The 27,407-nt window shown below is 35.5% G+C and overlaps 1 protein-coding gene across 1 annotated transcript; it reads right to left on the bottom strand.

Annotated features, from left to right (window-relative positions):
* On the bottom strand, positions 1-27,407 carry srl (sarcalumenin). The gene is made up of 7 exons (XM_058771906.1): positions 27,323-27,407; positions 13,686-13,781; positions 12,000-12,095; positions 4,366-4,482; positions 4,043-4,276; positions 1,452-2,434; positions 1-1,397 (listed from the first exon to the last, which is right to left on the bottom strand). Exons 1-6 carry the CDS (start codon positions 27,378-27,380, stop codon positions 1,623-1,625), a joined length of 1,413 nt encoding a protein of 470 aa, XP_058627889.1. The 5' UTR covers positions 27,381-27,407; the 3' UTR covers positions 1-1,397; positions 1,452-1,622.

The following is a 27,407-nucleotide window of genomic DNA, read 5'->3' as shown; positions in this document are numbered from 1 at the left end:
GGTTTTTTTCATTAGAACAGATTTGGAGAAATTTAGCATTACATCACTTGCTCACCAACGGATCCTCTGCAGTGAATGGGTGCCGTCAGAATGAGAATCCAAACAGCTGATAAAAACATCACAATGATCCACAAGTTAATCCACACCACTCCAGTCCATCAGTTAATGGAAAAGCAAAAAGTTGCATGTATGTAAGAAACAAATACATCATTAATACATTTTTAACTTTAAACCAGGGGTGTCAAACTCAGTTCCTGGAGGGCCGGAGCCCTGCAGAGTTTAGATGCAACCCTAATTAAACACACCTGATCCAGCTAAGTCATTTAGGTTTAGGTTTGATAACTGCATGGTTTGTGTGTTGGAGCAGGGTTTGACACCCCTGCTTTAAACCATTGCTTGGTTAAAATATGAGTCCTCTATCCATAATAATGCTTTCTCCAGTGAAAAAGTTCCCTTGTCTGAATCAGGAGAGAAATATTCACAGATCAAGCACCATTTGCAAGACAAAACAGTTCTAAACAAACATATCAGTTCATTTTGATTTGAGAAGACATTAAGGATGGACTTTTTCACTGGAGGAAGTGTTATTATGGACTCGTATTTTGGCCAGAAACAACGGTTTAAAGTTAAAATGTCTATATAACATATTTGTTTCTTACAAACACACAGCTTTCAACATTAACTGATGGACTGGAGTGGTGTGGATTACTTGTGAATTATTGTGATGTTTTATCAGCTGTTTGAACTCTCCTTCTGACGGCACCCATTCACTGATATAATGCTCAATTTCTCCAAATCTGTTCCGATGAAGAAAAACTCATCTACATATTTTCAAATCTTACAAATTTTCATTATTGGGTGAACTATTCCTTTGAAGGTTCTTTAGAGAACCCCAAATAGATCACATTGCTGTGAAAACCTCCTTTCAGAGCCTTTATTTTTAAGAGTGTAGATCGTTTTTTTATTGTGGTATACAAAGTGGAAATGTGAAAAAACCAAACCCATATGTATCATAACATGCTAGTAGCTTATCAGTCTGAAGAGAGAAATAATCATCCATAGTTACTATTAACCTATAAAAGTGAACAAATCAACCCAAAAGACAGCGGAAAAACGCACAACTGGGGAACTGATTCAGTAAGTTTAAAACATGACAATTGCATCACTGTTCACATTCAAGGCAGCTGATATCCATTTTCAGTCTCAGGATATTTTATTTTTGCTATTTTTTACATTTTTTAAGGGTGTCTCAGCCATTTTAGTTTTTCCATGCGTACACATTTTTCCCCTTCAAAACTGCAGACAGTTTATAAAAGTAGCGCGGAAAGAGAAGAGAGTTATTTTGACGCGCTCTCCTCGCATTCACAATAAACTCCGCCTCAAGACTTCACAAGAACCTCCCCTCCACCCCATCCCAGAATCCCCCGCCCACAAACATCCCCACACACAACCTCTTCACGCAAAAAAAAAGTCCCGTGAGATCCGTCTCCATTGACTCAAAACGGACCTGCGGCAGGAACAGGATTAGCTCCACTGCTCCTCCTCGGTTTGTTCGCTCCACCGTTCCTCCTTTCTTTCTCTCGTCCTCCTCCTCGGTCTCCCTCCCACCTGATTTTCTTCTCTCAGTTTCGCCGGTAGCGGTTCTTGGGCTTTTCCCCGCAGCCGGTGGCCTCGCAGGAGGACAGGGTCGGGTTCTTGCCGGAGTTGATGCTGCCAAGCAGAGAGGGCAGTTCGTGGGTGATGGCGCGCTCGATCTTCTCCAGTAGACAACCGCCCATGTAGGAGCATTGAGCCGACAGCTGCTTGAAGCTGCTCACCGGGTTAATCCCGAAGAAGTCGCGGTAAGCGTCTCGGTTGGGCAGGTCAAACTTACTGACGTTGGTTTTGGCCAGGATGGACTTGAAAATGTAGAACTTATCGGGATCGTCCACGATCTCCTTGAAGACCAGTTCAGGGTCGCTGAAGAAGCTCATCTTCTCCTTGAAGGTCTGCACGTAGCGGTCCACCAGGAGAGCGTGAATGCGAACGCGGATGCCGTGCTGGCGTATGAAGGCGATTTTGTTCTCCAGACGGTTCTCAATCACTTGGTTCAGGTCTTCAAGCAGGGATATTTCCTCACGTTTGAAGAGGTCGCGGCTGGTGTCTGGCGCGTAGTCGTAGGGCCAGAAGGAGCTGACGTAGACGCGCGGGGGCTCTGTCACATTAATGAGGGGCGCCAGGCTCCAGAAGAGGGCCCCATAGACGCGCATGAGGTCCTGGGTTGCCAAGCTGTCGGCCTTATTGAGGATGATACGGATCTGAGACTCCCGACCTTTCAGCTGTCGGAAGAGCATCTCCAACTCGAGACCGACGTCCAGCTTGGTGGGATCAAAAACCACGAAAATGAGGTCCGCGCGATCGATAAACCACTGGCACACATCGTTGAATGGGTAACCTTGAAGTGAGAGAAGAAATATAAAGAATTAATTATTATTCATAAATTGAGATGTTAAATACAGTGTATCTGGAGGGTTTTTAAGACTTTTTAAGACCTTTTTTAAGACCTTGACAAACAAAATTAATACCGTATATCCATTCAGATTAAACCTATACAACTGCAAAACATATCTCATATTTCCTTACAGTGTACATCACATATTCAGCAAAGACTTTAATTTTTATTTTTTAGCAAATCATTGGGTGGGGGGTCATATTACTGAGATGCTATTATATTTGTAACAATATTTAAATTTAGTTTTTATTTTATTTAATATTTTTCGCTTTCATTTTAATTTTTAGTTTAAGTTTAATTTTAAGTTTTAGTAATTAGTGCTTTTGTCATTTTTATTAGTTGCCTGTATAGTTTATATATATATATATATATATATATATATATATATATATATATATATATATATATATATATGCAGTGTCACTGTAAAAAAAATGGTGTTATATAGCACTAAAAGTGGTTCTTGGCTCGTAATCATAGGGGAACCACTTTTGGTGCTATATAGCACCATATCTTTAAAGGTGCTATACAGCACCTTTGTGAAATGGTGCTATGTAGAACCATAAGAGGTGCCATACTGCATTGTATTTCTTCAACAAAAATGGTGCTAAACAGCACCAACAGTGGTTCTTTGGCTCGTAAAGAACCTTTAAAGGGGCTTAACAAGTTCTTTGTACAGCAGTGGTGCTATATAGCACCTTAATCACCCCAAAGAACCATACAGGAGCTTAACAGGTTCTGTATATGGTAGCGGTGCTATGTAGCCCCTCAGTCATGCCAAAGAACCACTGAAGAACCACTGAAGCACCAAGATTAGTATAGTGCTTTATATAGCACCATTTTTTTTTTTTTAGAGTGTGTGTGTGTGTGTGTGTGTGTGTGTATATGAAGAACATATAAAAATGTATTTTATTTCATGTTACAAAAAATGTTTGTCTTTATGTTTTTATTTATTTAATTTTTTTGTTAACTATAATAACCCTGGTGCCTGAACTAATCAAATCTATATACTGAATATGTTAAATAATGTTTTCCTTCCTGTAAAATATGGTTTATGGTTTATGCCATAATAACCAGAAAAAGATTGTATGCATAACGCTGAACTTTTAATTATAAAGGAGCCTGAGATACACCGGGACTCTTATATTGAAATATCTATGTGTCACTATTTCCAGCTGCTCATTCAAACGGAACAGATGATGATGAAAAAATATGCACTAAACATCGTCATAATTGATAAACAGTAGGTCATAAACAATCATAAATAGTCATAAATGCATGAAATTATTGATTGACAACTGCTCTGAAACTGTGAACCTGTAGAACAGGCAACAGTGAAAAGAGCAGCACTTACATTTTATTAAATCAGTTTAAGGAATGAGTTTAATGATCAGCTCTTAAACTGAAGACCTCTTAAAATGATAATAAAGACTGAACCATTTCACATATCTTAGACTTTTTATGACCTTCAATTTGGGTTTAAGACTTTTTAAGGACCCACTAGATCCCAGAAATGACAGAAATCAATGGCGATGATAGAGAAGTCTGTACCTCTCTCCTGCTGTTTGCGGTTCTCAATGATTCCAGGCGTGTCCACGAATGTGACCCGCTCCAGAAGCTTGTGGGGCATCTCGATGCCAACCAGCTTCTCCAAAAAGTTCTGGCCGAACTTCTCCAGTGGGGAGAAGGAGCGAGAGCTGTCGGCAGCCATGACGATGCCCTCCACGGTGCGGATCTTCTCGCCGTGCATGATGACGGTAAACTCTGAGGTAGTGGGCTCAGCACCTGGATGAACAGAAGATAATACCAATTTGTAATAAAACAAGACTTTAATACCGAAAACCACTTGACAAGCAGCACAGACGGCAGTTTACCCGTGTACAGCTGGTAAGGAGTGTCCTGCAAACCCAACAGATAGTTGACCATGGAGGACTTGCCCACGCTCCAGGGTCCAAGGAACAGCACCATGGGTTTGGAGGTGATTTCTCCATCTGTTTGAGAGAGAGAGAGTTAGAGAACAATGGCGTTTACTATTAAACATGTGAGACTAAGGGCAAGAACCACAATTCAAGATCTACCATGAATGAAAAAGCCCTTTTTCTCTTTTATAAAGCAAACGGAAATCATAATATTAGTACACTTTCAAAAATAAAGGTCCTTAATAGGCATTGATGGTTCCATGAAGAACCTCAAACACCCATAGAACCTTTTCTTTCCACAAAAGATTCTTTATAGTCGAAATGGATTCTTAGATTTTTCAAATGTTCTTCACAATTTAACATGGTTTCAAAACTGTTCACTGAAAGGTTCTTTGAGAAACCAAAAATGTTTTTCATCGCTGCAAAACCCCCCTTTTTTATATTTATGAGTGTATGAATTTAAATATTCAAGAATGAATTGGTCTCCATCTGTCAAAGGGAAAATTATGTTGCAAGGGTTTTTTTACTGGTGCTTATTGCATATTGCTGATTAACTGGGTTTCATCGTTCACCTTAGACCACAAGTAAAGTACCATCACACTGGGGTGCACATGAGGAAGAGCCAGCAGAAACAGCAAGCGTAAAGAGTGATGAATGCGCCATGCAGCATCGTTGAGTGTCGGCATTAGTGCGAGTGAATCAGAATCATTTTAAGGAACCCAAAACAAGTCTTTAAATTGTTGTGTGAATGCATGTAGATTCTCTTCTCTATATGGTAAGTTTTTGTTGAACCCAAACCTTTCTAGATAATGAAAAAGAAGTTTTACAATGAATCTAAATTGGATTTCTTTAATTTTTTATATCTAATGAATGCCTATTTAAGAGCGCAGATGAAGGAATGAAGGCCATTTCACTCACTTCATCTTTTCTGTTGTAAAACCTGAGGACAGAGCTCTAAGAGTTCTTTAGGAAAAGAAACTAATTTCTGTTTAATTAATTGCAGAGAATGTCATTTCTATGAAGTACTTCAGAACGGGGCAAACACAATCACTCAAGGCCCCTCCAGCTCTACAGCGGTGTAGAGGTCGAGGAGCTCGGTTAGCAGTTCAGAAGATGTAGGTTTTTTGAACCCAGTCACAATAAAGATAACCTGAGTGCCACCATCAAACCTTCAGACACAGCATGTGACTCTACATTCTTAAAAATAAAGGTTCTTGGTGGCATTGATGGTTTCATGAAGAACCTTTAACATCCATGGAACCTTTCAAATGCACAAAAGATTCTTGAGATGATTAAAATGTTCTTCACACTAAGAAAAAATGGTTCTTTGGAACCTATATTTTTAAGAGTGATCTTTATTGCAATTAGTGCAAGTCAGTTTTGATATAAGCATCCGACATATGACAAGTAACCCCACCCCCCACCCCTCACCCACCCATCCATATGGTTATGAGAGGCCTGCACATGCAACCAACACTCATACGTCAATTAACTTTAGCCAGAGTAGATATTTAATATGATGCAAATAAAATCAAGGCTATGAGGGACGGAAGTACAGACCATTCAATTTGTGCTGTCTTTAAGTTTGATCTAATTTGCATGACTTGTGTTTTGTGGTGTTTTTGTCCTTTTCTGTGTTTTGTCTGATGAATAATTAATACCCACGTACTGGTTCTTTTTTTCTTTCCTTTTTTTGTGCATGAAATTAGACACGTTGTCTACTAGACACGTCATAACACCAGTAAAATTTTTGGGGTCGGTAAGATTTTTTTTTTTTGTAATGTATTTGAAACTCTCTTATGCTCACCAAGGATGCATTTACAGTATGTGATCAAAAATCCAATAGAAACAGCAATATTGTGAAATATGATTACAATTTCAAATAACTGTTTTTTTATTTGAATATATTGTAAAATGTAATTTATTCCTGTGATGCAAAGCTGAATTTTCAGCATCATTACTCCAGTCTTCAGGGTCACATGATTCTTCAGAAATCATTCTAATATGACGATTTGCTGCTCAAGATACATTTATTTTTATCAATGTTGAAAACAGTTGAGCTACTTAATATTTTTGCGGAAACCATGATGCATTTTGTATTTGAGGCTTGTCTTATAAATAGAATGTTCAAATGAACGCCAACATTTATTGAAAATAGAAATCTTTTTTAACATTAGAAATGCCTTTCCTGTAATTTTTGATCAGTTTAATGCATCCTTACTGAATAAAACTATTAATTTCTTAAAATAAAAAAATTAAAAATCTTATTGACCCACAAACGTTTATAACAGATACATCACGATTAATTGCCAAGCACTGTTTATTGCACACACCATTCTATAACACTTATGCAACCCATATTTTGCAGTCTTTATACAATGAACACAATATGGCACAATCAAATTATTCTCATAAACAAAGACTTCGATTAGTGTTCAGAATTAATTCAATTAGACAATTTGGTTAGTCGGATGAAGAAAATAGCTGAACCAAATCTAGACTTTCACCCAAATCTGCTGGTTGAATTGTTGCACGTGCCACTGGATGATTTGAAGCACCAAATTCGTCTGTTAGTTTTATTTTCTCCCCAAAAAAATCGACAGAGTTTTCCTCTTTGCAGTGGCTGAATGTCGACTGAGCAATGCTCCACGCTGACATATAATGGCACTTTGTAATTAGTGCTCATTCAGTGCTGATGGTAATTGGGCAGATGAGCGCTAGCTGGCGTTACACTGCAGGGGATCAGAGACGCAGGCAGTGCCATGCAGTGAAGCGCCCCGTCATACCCACCTGTGGCAGAATCCCCCAGTGTGCGTCCAGGATAGGCTGTTTAGTGACGGGTGATGTCGGGCGAGGAGAAAGGGATGAAAATGACAAGTGTGAGGAAAAGTGCAGGCAGAGGAGGAAGAAAGACAGAAAGAGAAAGAGAATGTGAAGGGGGTCAAAGAGAGAAGCTGAGGAGGGGGACAGAAAGGGACACTTTTCCTGTGAAGCGGGAGACAGTATGTGATGAGCTGAAATGTGTGTGGATGAAGATTGATGCTCGTCCAGATACAATGATTTCTAGAAGAGATTGAACACATACTGCAACAAATCCTATTCTTACGAATAAATGTAAAAAAAAAAAATAATAATAATTTAAATATTTTGTCTTGTTTTACATAAAAATGTACAATATTTATATGTTAATGTAATATAAAGATGGGTCAATCTTGGAAAACCTTATAAATAAAGGTAAATAAAACATCAAATTAATGTTTATCTTGTTTTAAACAGAAAATAAATTCATTTGTGAAACCTGCCAAGAACACATTGAAAATATTTCACCCAAAATGACATTAAAAAGTAATATTTTACATACACATTGTTATATATTTATCTATTGTATATAGTACATTATTACTGCTATGTAAAAAAACAACAACCTCAATCTCTTTGTTTTAATGTGAAGATTACATATATAATTACAATATATAAGAATATTTCATTTAAATTAGGTATTTATACAACTGTAAAAACACAAAACAAGGATTATGTGTTTTATAAAATAAAAATTGAAAATATTTTTAGTTTTTTAACTTCCTAATTTTACATTGAATTTAATGTGCTACTTCACATTCCTTTATCATTGTGTGTAAAATTTACTAGTTTCTACACCACATTTTTAATGTAGTATTTATTCATGAAAAAATATATAATAATATATTTTTACAGTTTTACAGTAATGGGAATGAGATATTTTACACAACAGTAACATAGTTCATCACAGAATAAAGCAAAACAAACAAACAAACAAAAAAAATCCTTAAAATAAGCTAAATTTAGATTTTTGATTTTGTGGTGAAATATGATCTGAACAAGTTCAAGTAAAGATCAAGAGATCAAAGGATCAATTCAAGTAAAAATAAATACCTCACTAAATTCTTATATAATCTCTTAAAGCCTAAATATACCAAATTTAGCATGAATCCCACTAAATACTGTATATTCACTTATGGTTGTGCTGTCAGATGTTTGGTGGGAAAACCATGCATGTACCCAGAAGCCCCTGCATGGCAGAATGTACTCATATTGAACTAATGTTTCTTGTAATGTGATGGTTTAGGACACATTTTCTTCCTCTGATCACCAGCAGCAGCCTTTGATCACACTGGCACTAGCTTGTTTCAGCTTCTTTCTACTTCCTCACAAGTGTAGAGGTCAGTTTTGCATTATTGTGGTGAGTGTAGGGGTTAAATACCATGCTGAACCACAAGGGGGCAAGCTGGAGCCCAGTGTTCAGTCAGGGGTTAGCAGGACACTCAACACTGTGAAAGTCACCCTTCCGAGGACACAGCCTACATACACCCAACACCTCTACAATAATCACCTGCCCCTTGTTTATCTAAACCTTATTTTCACACTCAAACTACTACTAAGGGAATAAGTAAATCTGGTGAATGGGTTAAAACATGGGGTTTGCTTTTTGCATGGGGGTTTGCAAATGAAACTTCCCATATAAAAATAAAACTTTATATATATATATATATATATATATATATATATATATATAAAATACACAAAATAATTTTTAATTTAATTTTTCACCAACAAAAGTGTTGTGTGTAAATAAATAAATAAATAAAGGTCCAAAAATTTATTTTTTCTAAAAAAATAGTCTCATTTGGTGAAAATTATATAAAACTATAAAATCTAAATGAATACATTTTGTTTACACATTACTTGGGATATTTTTTTTAAAGTTTCAAGAAATATTGCTAATAGTCAAGAAGTCCAAATTTCATCCAGAAGCATAATAAAATACAAACAAAATTATTTGTTTACATTGTGTCTTTGTCCATTTAAATATGCAAATTATGCAAAATTCATAATTAATTTTATTACATGTCCATACATATGCAGATTATGAGCGAATCAAAAGAACTATTGGGTTTGTTTTAATGTATAAAAAATGTATAAATAAATAAATAAGACAACTAGTAGTAACATATATATTAGGACAAATCCAAAATTAAAGGTCTAAATATGGCATTTTTCTAAAAATTATAAAAATAAAAACCGACATAAAATATAAAATCTGAATTTTGTAATTTATTATTTGGGATATTTTCTAAATGTTTGAAGTTGTAAAATATTGTTGAAAGTCAAAAGTTCAATGCATCTAAAAGCATAATATAATAGAACCAAAATAATGTTTTTATATTGTGTAATTGTCCATTTAAAAATGTTAAATATTTAAATTGTGCTCAATTCATAATACATTTGATTAAATATGCAGATTATGAAAATGTCACAAAAACTATTGGGTTTTAATATTATCACCACCAACAACAACAAAAGTGTACTGTTATAAATAAATTAATAAAATCTGATAACTAACAGTAACATTACGCAAAAATCCAAAATTACATTTTTTAAAAACATGGCCTAACTTATTTATTGAAAGTGTTGTGTGTTAGTTATAAATGTAAATGTTTATACATTTTACCACTTATTATTTCAGATATTGTTTGTAATAAGTCATAAAGTATTGCTGAAAGTCAAAACGTCAAAAGTTCAGTTCAATCCAAAAGCACAATTTATGTCTGCAGAACCTCCTCTTTTATAAGGTATTACTGTATAAATAATTAAAAACAGAGGATATTTCCTGTGTATTCATAAGAATTTTGTACAGACTTGTGAGGACTAGAGCACATAGAGGTCTTATATAAAGCGAGGGCTGTTGAGAAACTCTTGATTGCTTTCAGATGGAGGCTTCGTTCCTCCGGCAGTAATAAGAAAGCCTTGTGTTTTCTATTTTAACTCTCTCTCTCTCTTTCTTCCTCTGTTTCTGGCCCCCCTCGGCCGGCTCTGGACGAGCACCAGTGCTACAGCTGTGGAATGACGAACCGCACATGTGTCGGCTCAAAGAAGCCACGATACTCGGATACGCCAACGGGGAAAAAAAGCCTTTAGCCTCAATTAATCCTGCAGTTCATTGTCTAAGGGGTTTTATTTACCAGCTCTGTATGTATCTGGAACTTTGTGAGTGAAAAGAACCGCATTTGCTGTTGCACACATCACACAGAAAATCACGTTTAAATAAAGCTGCGAGCAGCAATTACTGGGCCGGGAACACAGTTAGCGCAAGTTTAGGACAGGTAATTCAAAATCATTAATAAATGATTACATTAGTATTTAATTAAAGACATTGAAATTTGACACAGCAGCCTTAGGTTCTTCCTTATGAATATGACGATGGCAGCTTGAATGCACAGTGGGATGGTTTGGATGATGGAGAATGAGATGATGGAGATGAATTATCAATCAACATTCATATAATGCTAAACTACACTCAAAAAATATTTTAGCCTAAATTTAGGATGTATTTGGATATAAAATTTCCATCGATTTAGATTAGACAGTTTTGACAAAGTACTAAACTTTATGTGATGCATGTTTGTCAGGCATACATATATACGAAACAAGTAAGAATTCAGTAATTGGTTTATATTTATCATAAATAATGCAATAATATCATACATTTTAACTAATTGAATATTGCTTGTTCCTCAGCTATAGACTTTAGTCATGTTCACACTAAATTTAATTAATTTTACAGTGAACAGATGTATGCGGATTCAAAACAGTGTTATTTTAGTATCACTGAAATACTATTATAGTTTTTATTTTCAATTTTCATTTTACTTAAGGTTTTAGTATTGTGTACGTGTTGTAATGTTTATTAGTTTTTAATAATGTTTTATTAAATTTTTACTTCTTTCAATCTCATATATTTTAACTAATTAAATATTGTTCCACAGCTATAGCCATATTTTAACCATATATAATTTAAATTATGCAAATGTAATTTATTGCACAGCGAACATATTTATGATGAATATTTACATTTTAAAGTTTTACTAATTTGTTGTGTTTTGTCATTATTATTAGTTTTTTATCTATGTAGTTTTTATTGATTTTTATTTCAGTTTTCGTTTTTAAGTAAAATCAAGTTAAATGAAAAAGATATATTTCAGATTTCATTTTATTGAAAGTTTTAGTAATTTGTTGTAATTTTTATTTCAATTTATTTATTTTAATTTTAGTTAAAGCTGTTTTTGCCATTTTTACTACTTTTTTTTTTTTTTAAATGGGTCTATCTTTTATTTTAGTTTTACTTTGAGTTATTTTAGAACATCAAGTTAAATAAAAATGAGAAATGTTTCTTTGGAAAGGTTTCTTATTTTATTTTAGTTAACGTTTATTTAAAGTATTTTTATGGTTTTAGTTAACTGTAATAACTCTGATTCTATGCCATTTAAATAAATGCATTTTGAATAAATAAATAAATAAATAAATAAATAAAATTTTAATCATGGCATGGTTTATAATTGAGGATTTGCATCTATTTGATTTTGAGAGCAGAAATCTTAAGAAACCTGTTTCTTACCTGTTTCATTTGTGTATGACAGACAAATATGCATCGCATAACAGTTTATTAGTTTATGTGAACATGCAGTTCAAATACATCTTAAACTAAGAGCTAAATATTTTTTGAGAGTAGACAAACACACATGAGACAGCAGTGGAAAGCAGGCTGACGGTACCTGAGATCTCATGCTGTCTCAGCTCATTGTACTTGTAGGCTTGCTCCATGGGCCTGATGGAGTTGTGGTAGATCTTCCTCAGCCTCTGCAAAGCAGCTGAAGGATGAAACCGAGAACAAACAAAGAGCGAAAGCTGAGTATGACATCCACCACAAGACACAGGCGCAGAGCGCAGAGAGGGAAGACTGCAGATGGTATTGTGGATAAAGCGTTTGGAAAGGAAATGAGAGGAGACAGTTATGTAAACAAACCTAAAAACATCTACGTGCCTTTCAGAGGTATAGTTCAGTTTGGAGCTGATCCCATGAGTCAGATAAAAACTCTCTCTTGGTAGCTGATGTGACATATGGACTAAATAATCCATTGTTAAACTTTTACGGTGAGTTCAATTCACAAGAAGCAATGACTCACCGTGGTTTCATGCTTCACAGCTTACAAGCTGCTCAAAAAGTAGTTTAGCTGAAGGTTTTTGTTTTGTGCCAGATAAATACTGCTGTGATTGTAAAAACAAATTATGTGATAGTTACTCGAGATTTTGCCTCCACACACAGAATTAATGTTGTCATAACTTACATAAACTGACTTACTGATTATTTAAATAGTAATCAGAGACCTCTGTATCTACAGTGTATCTAAATTACTATTAGCATATTTATGAATATTTTGATTTAGTTTTTATTTAAAATATTTACTGTTTTAATTTTAATTTAAGAATTCTATGTAATGATGTTCTTTTATTGTCACTACAGATAGATAAGATAGATAGATAGATAGATAGATAGATAGATAGATAGATAGATAGATAGATAGATAGATAGATAGATAGATAGATAGATAGATAGATAGATAGATAGATAGATAGATATTCAAAAATGTTGTTTTATTTTCAGTGATTTTTATACTTAAACTGTTTTTAAAGTTTTATTTAGTTGGCAAGGGAGCTATTTTTTAATTTTAGTTTTTTTCATCTAATATTTTTATTCAATTCAATCAATGAAAAGTATTTTTAATAGCTTTAGTAAATGATAACAAAAGTGGCGAAAGGGGTTCATAAGGAGCTACAGAAAATGTAAAAAAAAATATATATTTTTACGATATAACAGTTATCATAATACCTTGCAGTATTTTAATATTAATATTAAAATATTGTATTTATTAATAAAATATAATGGTTGATTTTTAGCACATTTACAGAATTCAATAACATTACAATTTTATACTTACAAATATCATAAGACATCTTATTTATTGTGAATAAATTTGAATGGAAAATGCTTGTTTTCAGGTTTACATAGCTAACATTACTCTAATAATGGGTATACATAATATTAAAAACCCTAATAATTTGTTTTGGCTTTAGTGTAATTGTCCACACAGAAACCACTTAATTTTAGGAAACACGTTTTCTTTATAATATCACACTTAATATTTTTCTCACACTGTATAAATTAAATTTTATATTTAAATGTTATATACTTTTGCTAGCATATCATCCTATTTCTGGGTCCTAGGCATTGAAAAGTTTGCAAACTCTTGGTTTAAACCAGTCTAAGATGGTTAAGCTGTTTCTTAACAGCATGCTAGTGTGAAATGTTGCTTAACCCAAGTTTAAAGGCAACATTCACCTGCTAGCTAACGATCTGTTTATGTGTGTATCTGTCTAAGACACAGGCTTCATGTCCTCACCAGCATAATCTCCTGCTTTCTCATCTGCTGCGAGCCTCAGAGTTTCCTCGATGTGAGATCTGTCTCTCAGGATGGATTCCAGAACGGCTTCCTCCTCTGCAGAGAAACCAAAAAGACACACATTAAAACTTCCTTCGAAGCCTGAGGAAATCTTGCTCAGCGAGCCACGGCGGCCCATAATTCACTGCAGCAGGTCTTCCTGAGGTCTCTGTGATTAGTATCCTGTGATAAAACAGTCCTTTTAGTCTTTGCCAAGGCCCATCGACAAGCTATCTGTTTGTGTGGTTTCTGGATGGATAAACGGGAATTTACAAAGAGTTTTACAGACTTTAAAACACCTTGTAAAAAGTTAATATGACCAAATGTGCATGGCTGGCCCAGACTGTAGTAATTTGTCTTAGAATAAATATAATAACAAATGCACAAGGTTTAAAGGCCTCTTCACACCAAGGACCATAACTATAACGACAAAGATATAGTTTTAAGAAGGTAAAAAAATAGCAGAGTTCGCACCACAACTATAACAATAACAAAACAGAGGAACAATATCGATTGAGTCAACCAATCAGAATCCTACTACAACCCGAATTCCGGAAATGTTGAGACTTTTTTTTTTTTTTTTTTTTTTTGAATAAAATGAAAACTAAAAGACTTTCAAATCACATGAGACAATATTTTATTCACAATAGAACATAGAGAACTTAAATGTTTAAATGGAGAAATTTTACACTTGTATCCACTAAATGAGTACATTTCAAATTTGATGCCTGCTACAGGTCTCAAAAACGTTGGCACGGGGGCAACAAAGGGCTGAAAAAGCAAGCAATTTTGAAAAGATTCAGCTGGGAGAACATCTAGCAACTAATTAAGTTAACTGACATCAGGTCTGTAACATGATTAGCTATAAAAGGGATGTCTTAGAGAGGCAGAGTCTCTCAGAAGTAAAGATGGGCAGAGGCTCTCCAATCTGTGAAAGAGAGCGTAAAAAGATTGTGGAATACTTTAAAGGTCCCCTGAAATGCTTTGAAACATGCAGCGTTATTCTATGAGTTAACGTCATTTTAACTGAAACAGGAAGACAGGGTGGGACATATCAAGCAGCCCCGCCCCTTTTTAAAATAGACAATAGCGTTAGTTTATATCACAGCTTGGGCTAAAGCCGTTCAGAGCCGTTGAGCTCAATAAAGCCACATTTGACAGGGTATGACAGCCACAATCTCATCCATATGGCTATAAAATATAGCATTCTGTGTAGAATTCTGATACGTTTCTGTGTCTATGGACCGGAGCAGAGTGTGTGTGCAGAGTGGTTAGCGTGACAACGCGAAACAAGACTTATTTTTTTCCTTAATGGAAAGCATATTTACACTGTCTGAATCGTTCTCTGTCCCCTATTATAGTGCACTATGTGCCATTCACCGCACAGAAAATAATTCTGTGAACAAGTGACCAATTTCAGCCTCAGCTTCAGCGTCTATTTATAGTGCAGGGGAGCATTTGATTGGACAGAAAGTTTGATGAGAAGATGAAGTACGATGTGACGTCAGAAAAATCGTTGAGCCGTTTTGGCGGAAGTGACGAACTGCAAGATTTGAATGCTTATATCTTCTAAATGCGAATTTTGTCACTGTTTTGGAGCGTACTGGCATACAGATAACCTTAAGACTAACATATTGACACTAACAAAAAACTTAAATATTGATTTCATGGGACCTTTAAAAACAACGTTTCTCAACGTCAAATTGCAAAGGCTTTGCAAATCTCATCATCTACAGTGCATAACATCATCAAAAGATTCAGAGAAATTGGAGAAATCTCTGTGCGTAAGGGACAAGGCCGAAGACCTTTGTTGGATGCCCGTGGTCTTTGGGCCCTCAGACGACACTGCATCACTCATCGGCATGATTCTGTCATTGACATTACTAAATGGGCCCAGGAATACTTCCAGAAACCACTGTCGGTAAACATAATCCGCCGTGCCATCTGCAGATGCCAACTAAAGCTCTATCATGCGAAAAGGAAGCCATATGTGAACATGGTCCAGAAACACCATTGTGTCCTGTGGGCCAAGGCTCATTTAAAATGGACTGTTTCAAAGTGGAAAAGTGTTCTATGGTCAGACGAGTCCAAATTTGACATTCTTGTTGGAAATCACGGAAGCCGTGTCCTCTGGGCTAAAGAGGAGGGAGACCTTCCAGCGTGTTATCAGCGTTCAGTTCAAAAGCCAGCACCTCTGATGGTATGGGGGTGTATAAGTGCATACAGTATGGGCAGCTTGCGTGTTTTGGGAGGCACTATGAATGCTGAAAGGTATATAAAGGTTTTAGAGCAACATATGTTCCCCTCCAGACGACGTCTATTTCAGGGAAAGCCTTGTGTATATCAGCAGGACAATGCAAAACCACATACTGCAGCTATTACAACAGCATGGCTTCATAGTAGAAGAGTGCCTGCAGTCCAGATCTTTCACCTATAGAGAACATTTGGTGCATCATTAAACAAAAAATACGTCAAAGACGACCACAAACTCTTCAGCAGCTGATAACCTATATCAGGCAAAAATCAGACCTCAAATTTGAAATGAGCTCATTTTCTGCATAAAATTGTAAAATTTCTCAGTTTAAACATTTGTTATGTTATCTATGTTCTATTGTGAATAAAATATTGGCTCATGTGATTTGAAAGTCTTTTAGCTTTCATTTTATTTAAATTTAAAAATGTCCCAACATTTCCGGAATTCGAGTTGTAACTTTAAAGAGCTTTGTAAAATTACGGTTGAGCGGTTGAATTTTACCGATGTCTTTGCTATGTTTCTGGACTTGGCAACATGTCAGTTGCGTTGCTGTCTACGGAGGGTCAGAGAGCTCCCGGATTTCATCAAAAATATCTTAATTTGTGTTCCGAAGATTATTGAAGGTCTTACAGGTTTGGAACGACACGAGGGTGAGTAATCAATTACAGAATTTTCATTTTTGGGTGAACCACCCCTTTAATCATGGGTTATTTCAAATAACACTTGGTAAACAGAATCCTCGGTAATTTTGCTTCATATTTCACACTGCTCATAATTTACCTGGGGTCAGCCATTAATCCTATTCATAAACTTGCGTTTCACTCAGTATATTCCTAAATCACAGGTTAACCTTCTCATTTGCATATCTGCGGTGTCAGTGTCACTGACAAATGCAGCACGCCACCTGTATACACAATGCCTCTAGCATTGCACTTCCTCATATTAGATATTTTTTCCTGAAACAACTTTTTGGCATTGTTGGGAAAGATACTCTGAAAGTAGCTAGCTACACTACAAGTTACTATCAAAACGTAGCTAGCTACACTGAAACTACTTTCAATTTTATTATTATTATTATTTTAATGTTGTTGTTGTTGTTTTTTACATTTAACATTACAAATAACTGAATAATTGTAAATGAAGGATTATAATGAAGTTATAGCTCTTGGTCGCGCTAAACCGCTACTTGCTGGAAAAAGTAGTTTGCTACTGGAAAAGCTACGCTGTTTTAAAAGTAGCTGAGCTACAGTCAAGCTACTGAGAAAATGTAGCTATATTAGTAGTGTCTCTACTTGTAGGTAGCTCATCAACACTGCTTTTTGGATTATAAAGGGAAGAATTAAATGGTCTCTTCTTCACTACAGTTGACGCCCTTTTCATCACCATTTTCTTTTTTTTTTTTTTAATTTTGCCTCAAACGCTGAAACATGTGTTCAATCAACACGCGGTTTTTCCGTGACTGTCCAAAGCATGTAAATGAGCAACTAGTCATAATATTTGGACCAAGCTTCATTTCACACTGTACACGTTTGTCACTGTGATGTGGGTTAAAAACGTAAAAGGCGGTTTCATAACCACGGGTAAAACGTGGTGCTATACCGCATGTAAATTACAATTGTGAAATGTTACTTTACCCGGAGTTACCTGGGTTTAGAACAACAACATACCAGGGTTAATCACAGTGTTAAAATCCCTAATTTGAGTTATCATTTATGTCCGTAACACAAGTTTAATAGTTCACAAGCAACAACATTTGTAGCCTAATGCTTTATCTTAGCTGTTATGAATACAGTTATTTTCTGTCAACATTTGTCTAGCACTCTTCTCATCAGGGCATTGTTGTACTATTAATGTCAGACTATTGATATTCATGCCACAATATTCCCCCCTCTGTTCATAGATATTTACCCACAATGCCTCAGGGCGTTCCTGCCAGGCTGCTGTTATCAAGACCGAAGACATAAATGGAGCCTAATGGGAAGACACCGTGCCTCCACATTTATATTTAGCAGCGCTGCCATTCATTACAAGTTCCTCATATATTAACAGCATGACATCTCTTTTGGGAGGAAGGAGACGAGAGAACACCATAACATCCATTACATATCCTGTTTATAATTACATTTCCATTTTGTTTTGACAGTTTGATCAGTCTTATTCTAGAGTATCAAATTTAAAAATAAAATCAAACCATTATCTGCTGCTCAAGAAACATTTCTTCTTATTATCAGTGTTGAAAACAGTGGTGCTGCTTCATATTTTTGCGGAAACCGTGATACATTGTTTCAGGATTTGTTGATGAATAGAAAGTTCAAATGAACTGCAATTTTTTTGTAGCAATGTAAAAGTTTTCAACCATCATCTGTCTTATTTTAGAGTATTAAATCTAAAAATAAAACCATCACAGCCAACAGCCAATGGTCGAGTGTAATGTAGCCTTGGTTTCATAACACAACGGTGTTGGTGTATACGGGGACTCCCTGGTTTCATAACAAGCTGGAGCTTCAATGATGGACACATGGCTACCAAATGGTTGGATTATATGCTGATAAGAGAGATAACAGACCCTAAATATACCCAGCAGTGGGTAGCTGCCCTTATGCACCCAACAACACACTGTATCACTTCTGCTTTATACTGTTTTCTATGCAAGTTTACCAGCAGAACAAATGAAGATTTACCTCAGGATGCTAGTGGTGCCTAAAAATCCTAGTACATTATAGTACATTACCATGCATTATGTATGGTATCTTTTGGAGTACCATATTTTATTGTATCTTTTGAAGTTGGAGTATAAGTTGATGTGCTGGCATCAAAATGTACTTGCATAAGAAGACATGCTTTAAATTGATCAAAAGTGACAGTAAATACATTTATAATGTTACAAAAACTTATATTTCAAATAAATGCTGAATTTCCGAGAGAATCATGAAAAAAATCTATCACAGTTTCCACAAAAATATGAAGCAGCACAACTGTCTTCAACATTGATAATAATCAGAAATGTTTCTTGAGCAGCTAATCAGCATGTTAGGTTGATTTCTGAAGGATCACGTGACACTGAAGAGTAATGATGCTGAAAATTCAGCTTTGCATCACAAGAATGAATTGTAAAATAAATTCCAGAAAGCAGTTATTCCATATTTTAAAAATATTTCACAATATTACTGTTTTTACTGAATTTTTTATTAAATAAATAGAGCTTTGGTGAGCATAAGGGACTTAGAACAAAAATCTAAGTAATTGTAATGACACCACACAATAGAGGATTTTTTGGACAAAAAAAAATCGGGCCTAAAAATCGTCTAGTGTGTGGCCAGCCTAAAACTTTTTTTTAAATGTTTGAGATATAATTTAAGAACGACAAGATTGCTTTCATTAAATTATAATTGTTAAATTCAACCCAATACACCAAAGAGTGACTAGATTCAGCATACAGTGTAATGTACTTGCTGCTAATGCAGTTTGCCTGGAAAGCTCTAGAAGTGAAGTTTGGCTCATCTGCATGCAGTCCAGTCCAGCTCATCTGTCATCCCTTCTCACAACCCCACTAGTGACCCATACAGCTAAATGGCGTATTTATTTAGTTCTCAGGTGTCCATTGGCATTTATTTGCTGATCTGAAACTTGCTTGGGCATCCGTTAACCTTCCTCGCTGGCTGCCGACCGAAATAACTGACAGCTCAAGCAATATATGCTTAATCAACCTGCATCAGCACAACTTAAAAACCATCTGTGAATGTGGGCCAGCCAGGATTCTGAAGAGCCCGGCATCTTTTTACATCCCCCATCTATAGAGTTCAACTCAAGCTGATCAAACCAGCCATGGGTTCAGGTTGTTTGCTATGTATAAGTGAATTTGAATTGAACTTAACTGCATTGCAGTTGGAATTATAATGCAAGGAAGAAGTCAAATGAACTGAAATTTAGACAATTTTTTTTTACTGGAAGAGCAAAATTTGTCATGACAAAACATTTAACGGAGTGTCTATTTACATTGCAAATAGCCCGCCTTGTTGGCAAAGGATATTTACACTAACTCCGCCCACTAACGTGTGATTGGAATAGTGACCACTGAAAAAAGACGCTTGTTGATCATCAGTTTCAGTGACGTAGATGATAAGGCATGTGCAAATCTCGAACCTGCCTTTTGCCAAATTTTTTCAAATCTCCCTTTTCAAATCTCATATCGCATCGGAAAGGCATTTATTTTCAATAAAAATGAAGGAAATAATCAAAAAGTTGAAAATAAAGTATTGGGTAGGGTTAGGGTAGGTGTAGGGAGGGCTTTATTGTCCCAATAAGGTGGCATCCATTTAATAGCCTAATATGAATTAAAACTTCAATTTACACTTAATACGTTATTATTGCATACTGTTTTATAATGTACTACAATACTGAGGTGCAGATAATTGCCACTATTTGCAATAAGTAGTATAAATAGCAGAAAATCTTGCTATTTTAACAGTGTAAATATAATCTAGCTATTTGCACTTAGTGTAAATAGCATATCTTTAAAAAATACTGCCATTTGCACTTAGTGTAAATCGAATCTAATTGCTATTTACACAGTGCAAATAGCCGCTGCCAACATTTAATTGGTTGTCTGTCTATCTATCTGTCTGTCCGATGAAAAAAATCAGACAGATTTGAAAGAAAACTTTTTATCTATAGGTGTCAACGCTAAATTCTTTGCATCTACGGCAAAGAAATGTTTTTAAAATAAACAAACAAAAATGTTAAAAGAAAATAAATGTTAATAAATAAATAAACGTATAAATGCAAAAACAAACAAACAACAAAAAGCAACTAAAAATCTGTTAAAACAGCAAAAATATTTTAATACACAAACAGCAAATAAACAATAAATAAATAAAGTTAAACGCTTATTAATGTTTTTTTTTTAAATAAGTCTGTTATGCTCACCAAGGTAAAAAGTACAGTAAAAAGTAATATTACAATTCAAAATACTTGGTTTTATTTGAATGTATTTTAAAAAGCTGATTCAAAGCTACATTGTCAGCATCATTACTCCAGTCTTCAGTGTCACATGATCCTTCAGAAATCATAGTAATATGCTGATTTGCTGCTCAAGAAACATATCTGATTATTATCAGTGTTGAAAATGTTGTGCCGCTTAATATTTTTGAGCAAACTGTGATATATTTTTATTCAGCATTCATTTGATGAACAGAAAGTCCAAAATAACAGTATTTGTTTTAAATAGAAATCCTCTGTAATTTTACTGTCACTTTTGATCAATTTAATGCGTCTTTGCTGAATAAACGTAGGCTATTCATTTCTATTTTAAAAAAATCTTTACCCAAGTTAGCTAACATAAACTGGCTTGGACTAGCTAGAAACCATGTAAAAACGAGTATTCAAAGCTGGTAGCTGAATTTTCCAACAGAGGTGGCTAACAAAGCAACTTCACATTTTCCACAGCTGCCCTTTGTGATCTTTTTTTTTTTTTAAATATATATAAATAAATATATATAAATAAATAAATAAATTTATTTAATATATATATATATATATATATATATATATATATATATATATATATATATATATATATATATATATATATATATTTAATCTTTGTAGACTTTACAATGGCTCGCCGCAGGTCAAATTCTACAGCTCAGCATTGACACGTTTCTCTGGCCTGCTGAGGACTCGCCCGCCGAATGCAATGCCATATTGTTGAGAGCAGATGGGCTTTCAGTGCAGAGACTGCAGGCCTGTTGTGATGACACAACGTGCTGGTTAAAGCATACAAGTGCTCAGCCGACGCGAGCCAAGTCAAGCTGCTAAAAATACAGCCCTGTAATGTTGAGCTCAGCATGGCGCTAAAACGGCGAAAGGTTAGCGGAAAAGTGTGCAGTTTAAATGGAGGAACTGTGAACTATGTGGGGTTTTTAATGGCTAATGTGATGACATAGAAAAGTCCTAGTGTGAAACACACATGTATATTGACACTGTGTAAAAATTCTATAATAAATGTTAAAAAAGGAAAGGAAACCTCTTTATGCTTTTTTTAAAGTATCTGCAAAATGAAAAAAAAAAATTAATGAATGAAAGAATGCATGCATGATTGAAGTAATAATTCATGGTAAATATATATTCATATATGGCAAAATATATTATAAATGAATAAACACCACAAATAAACAAATGTTAAAAGAAAAAATAAATTTTAGGTAAAAAATGTGTTAATATGTGAGAAAACATTTTAAATAAACATCAAACAAACAAATGTTAAAGAAAATGGTATGAATTAGGCTAATTATGGAAAGATGTTTAATGCAGAAATAAATAAATATATAATAAAACTTTAACAAACAGATACTAATAACATATTATATATTTAGAATAATATAATTCATACATTTTATAAAAATAAATAAACTATTTATTTATAGTAAAATGTTGGTATATGTGGATGCCAAAACTTTACAATAAAAAGGAAGTGACTGTATATTTTACATTTTCTATTTTACATTTTTACAAGTTAGTGTATGCCATTGCATTATATAACCTTAATATACAAAATATTTAAAAAAAAAATTTTTAATTATCTGTTGTTACTGTAAGTTTATTTTAAACTCACAAAATTACCATTTATTTTATTTTATTAAAGAAAGACCAAGTACACTGTAAAAATGTCCCTCCCTTCACCTTGCAGACTAGCTGACTTGTCACAAAAGGAAATTGTAAGACCTTAGTCTTAAGGCAGACATTACGGCTGTGTAATCTATTCTCATGCGGGCCAAGTGTAGATCTACACAGCATCAAATCTGTGAAATATCCCCTCAAAGGGCATCAAGGAGTTCATGACGAGACTCAGTGCCCTCGGGTGCATAGTATGCAACGGCAGCAGTTCCAGCACCTAATATAGCACCAACACAATTACAAATATATCCGCTTCAGGCGAGCACAATGTCATTCCCCGGGGGCTAGCTTTAATTTAACCCTGTACGCACTGGAAGGACAAATACGCAAACCGCCAGCATCTGTCGCAGGGTCTACGGACATCCAATGAGCCTGTCGCCTAGCAACAGAGGCTTTGGAAAAAACACAGCTGTTGCTAGAGCTCATCTCACCGGAATGCCATCGGACTGCTGTAGACTGCGGCTAATTGGTCAAATACACACATGTGCGCTTTTGTGAGGAAGCATGGTTTAGTATCATCTGCTGACCTTACAGGTGTTTAAATAACGGTCGGTTTAGGCTCTCTCTATGTTTATGATTGCATAAACACAGATGGAGATCCTTGAAAAGCTGCAGGTGATCGTTTAGACTTCTGACAGTAGGCAATAAATACAAAAATGCATTCATTCTCTAACTAGCAACTTTCATGCAAATGATCTAGTTTCGTTCCTGCGGCCCATAGGTGTGATCTCCTCAGTGGATCAGGGTTAAAGCCCCTGATCATGTTCCGCTGGCGGATGCAGGAGGTAAATTGAATTACTGTGAGTGTGATTAGGGAGGTGAGCCTTGAGCCCGTCTGAACCCGCAGGATTTACCGGCAGCGAGGGAGAGCGTACACAACCTTTACAGCAGGCCAAGGGATTTCCAAGTGAACAAAGCTGCTGTGAGATTAAATGCATTGCAGTACACAGCAGCTAAACTTCACAAAATCAGCAGCTAAACTTCACTTAAAATGCTTTTACAGCCCTTACAAAAAATTTATCATACTAAAAATGGCACTGCCATGGCCTATATCAGTACACTTACAATTTTAATATTATAAATTATATTAAATTATATTAAATCTTGCATAAATTTTAAATTAAAGCTAAAAAATAAAATGAATGAATGAATGAACAAACAAACTAACTGCAAATCATAACTACAAATGTTGTTAATCAAACTACATAAGGCCTTACAAAAAGTCCAGTACAATGATGGTATAAAATGGAAATACCATGGTATTTCTATACACTGTATGATCATATTAATATTGCATAAAATTACATATGTAAAATAAATGTAGCATAAAATATGTATATTGTAAATGAAATATTAATTTATTAATATGAATATATTATGAGTAAAATGAAATATTACATATAATGAAATAATATTATTATATTTAGAAATATTATAATAAGAAATATTTTTGTAAAAATTAGGCATAAAACAGCATATATATATATATAGCACAATTAGAATAAATTATAATAGAAAATATAAATTTAATTCAGCATAAAACAACATTTATATACATATATAAATTTACTTATATACTTATATAAGTATACTACTTATATAAATTTAATTATATACTTATATATAAAAAAAAAAAATCATACACAAAGCAAAGCATACCTGCAAATGTTAATCTATCTGTCTGTCTAATCTATCTATGGGGCAAAACACCGAGAGACATAAATAGCAACAGGTGCCAAGGTTCTGGTCTCACTTGATGACAGAAATAGCTCCACAATGGATCAAGCCTCCAGGGGGCGGAGTCTAACTGGCCTTTTTCTGTCAATCAGAAGTGTGATTCTACACTTCCAAAATTAGCAATTGATGAAGATATTATGTCTCTTCAATAGTTAACAGCATCTACATACATTAAAGTCAACAGAAGCGATAAATCTAAATGAATCAAAATATTACAGTAATATTTTGTTGTATAAATTGATTCCAGTTTTTAGCTCGTTACTTCAAAGCTTTTAATAGCGTGACAAAATGGCAGTGTCTTGTGTGACACATTTTTGAATCCGAGAACCAGGATCATATCCGGCAGGTAATTCCTCAGAGGAATCATGGGCATCAGAGTTAGGATGGCGTAAGAACATCACATGGAACCAAAGGGGTAAAGGGGATTGAAAGCATGACTCATTTCTGTAAAGCCATGTCGCATTGGCCTTTTTATGGAATAAGCACTTGGCTGCCCGTCCCACAATTCCTAGCAGAGGGAAGTCCCTAAAGAGCAGGGGCACCGCATGCCTGCTGTACTACATTGCTGAAAGGCGGGGAGAGCCCATATCAGATGTGTAGTCAATAAAGACGACTTCCTCCGTTACTCGTGGTTCGCTCATAAAAAATTAAGATTCTTTATAGGTTCCATGAAAAACCTTGAACATCCATGGAAACTTCTCATTCCACAAAAGGTTCTTTATAGTGGAAAACGATTCTTTTAAAATGTTCTTTGCTTGAGAGAAGTTGTTCCATTCAGGATTTGGATCAATTATTTCAGCTATCAAACACCATACTTGCGAAATGTCTTGAAGGAGCATCCTAATATGCAAGATAAGGAAACTCGTCACCTAGAAGATGTGGCTAAACAGGAGGAAGGTGAGGAAGGCGAACAGATGCGAGGTCATAAGGTCGTAAACCTTTGACCTACTACAGCTGCATCCAGATTATGTTTTAACAAATGAAGCCATGCCCCAGTCTTAAGAAGAACCTACGCCAAAATCGTGATGCTTGTTACAAAGAGAAAGACAGCATAAAACCATTGGATATGACAAAATGTGTTTTCTTTTTCCAGTTGTTTAGTGAAAAGTGACCTGCAACAATCTTAAAAAGAAAGGTTCATAAGGGTGTGGGGGGGGGTTCACAGTGATGCCATAGAAGAACCATTTTTGGTTCCCTAAAGAACCTCTTAGTTTCTTTTTCTTTAAAGAACGATGAAGAACATTTTATAAAACCTAAAAGAACTTTTCCTACAATTAAGAACCCTTTGGAATGGAAAGGTTCCATGGATGTTAAAGGTTCTTCGTGTAATCATAGATGCCAATAATGAACGTGAAGTGAAGATTGTCTCATGGAAAATTCTTAAAGTTTTATCTGCACATAATCAGACTGAAAACTCCTTTTCACCAATAAATCAACTAAAGCTCAGAAGCATAAGCACTCATTTTAACTGTCATTCAACAATGGCACTAAAATCATCAAATTTTTGTCCATTTGAAGCAACTAGCACTTCAGTTCTCTAGCTGTACACACACTAATGCAGCAAGACTGGCATAGATCACCGCGGCTCCTCCTGCTGAGATAATGCATGTCCTTATATGGCCAGTAGCTGGGAATAAATAAATTGTGATTGTGTCAGGGTGACAGCAGCTGCACGCTGGATCCAAAGACATGCGCGGATGGGAGGGGAGGAGAGGGGAGGGGAGAGAGGAAGAGGACGACGGGGAAATCTATAGTAGACAGTGTCCGGTTACAGGACAACTTCCAATCTTAGACACCTGACGGCAGCCTGGGCCTATGAAGGCCCATGCCGGGCCCGAGAGGAACCCAAGGACGGAACAAGGGTAACGGCGGCTGCCAGAGCCCTTGGAAATCACATGCAAAGCCGGAGTAGCTGGACTTTTATAGCTGACACACTTAAAAATAAAGGCTCTAAAATGGAGCTTTCACTGCAATGCCATTTTTGGGTTCCCCAAAGAACCTTTCAGTGAAAAGAAGTTCTGAAATAGTTCTCCTATCGAGAATCTTTTTATGGAATGGAAAGGTTCAATGGGTGTTAAAGGTTCTTCATGGAATCATTGATGCCAATTAAGAATGTTTATTTTCAAGAGCAAGGGTTAAAAATGCAAGACCTTGTTGAATGAAATAGAATGGTTGGATTTAGTTGTCTCCCATTGGCAAATCAATAAAACCAAAGTTGTGAATACAAGCACCTCAAACGGTGCATAAATACCAGCTGAACCCTCTATCAAACCTCTGAAATTAGGATACGGGATGTTTCGGGACTCAAGAAGAGCTGGAAACAGGAGCAGAGCGACTGGTTAATAGTCGTCCCAAGGCTCTAGCTCTTTCCATAAGCCGATGCCATGCCTCACGACAGCTGACACACAATGCATGGGCTGAAATGAACGAAAATAAACCCCCTGTCGTTTGTCCCACAATCAGCTCAGAGATTCTACAAGCTTAAACTGGAACACATATCATAAAATTTAAATGATAAAGGATTCGTTTAACATTCAGACAACTTTTTGTTAAACTGCACATGCCAAGTCTTAAGATAACTCATCCTTGTCCAGAGTTATTATTGAACACTGCGGGTTTAAATAGCTGAGCACAAATAGGTGACACGGCCCATCTTCTGCTGGTGACCATCACAGGTTTAAGGCATGCTGCCATGCCTAATTCATTCAAACGTCCTATAGTCCCATGTCAAAATGACTAGCATGTTGCACAACAAGAACAGCCTTAACATGCTTTCAACTTTCAGTTTCAACCACTCTTTGGATCCAAGCGTTTTCCCGCTAAAACTTTTCAAACCACTAGACGGGAAATGGTACTCTCTTGACGACTACACAAAGTAAACCTCATCTCAGATCCGCATTACTGAACTGAGCAAACTGTAAAATGCTCTTACCTGCTGTGGCCAGTGCCAGCAGGGGCACAAAGACGCAGAGCGAGACTAAGACCTTCATGTTGGCTGCCAGGAGACCTCTGGTTGC

The sequence above is a fragment of the Onychostoma macrolepis genome, chromosome 03, assembly GCF_012432095.1.
Source record: "Onychostoma macrolepis isolate SWU-2019 chromosome 03, ASM1243209v1, whole genome shotgun sequence".
Classification (NCBI taxonomy): Eukaryota; Metazoa; Chordata; class Actinopteri; order Cypriniformes; family Cyprinidae; genus Onychostoma; species Onychostoma macrolepis.
This window is presented reverse-complemented; position numbering and strand designations above follow the sequence as displayed.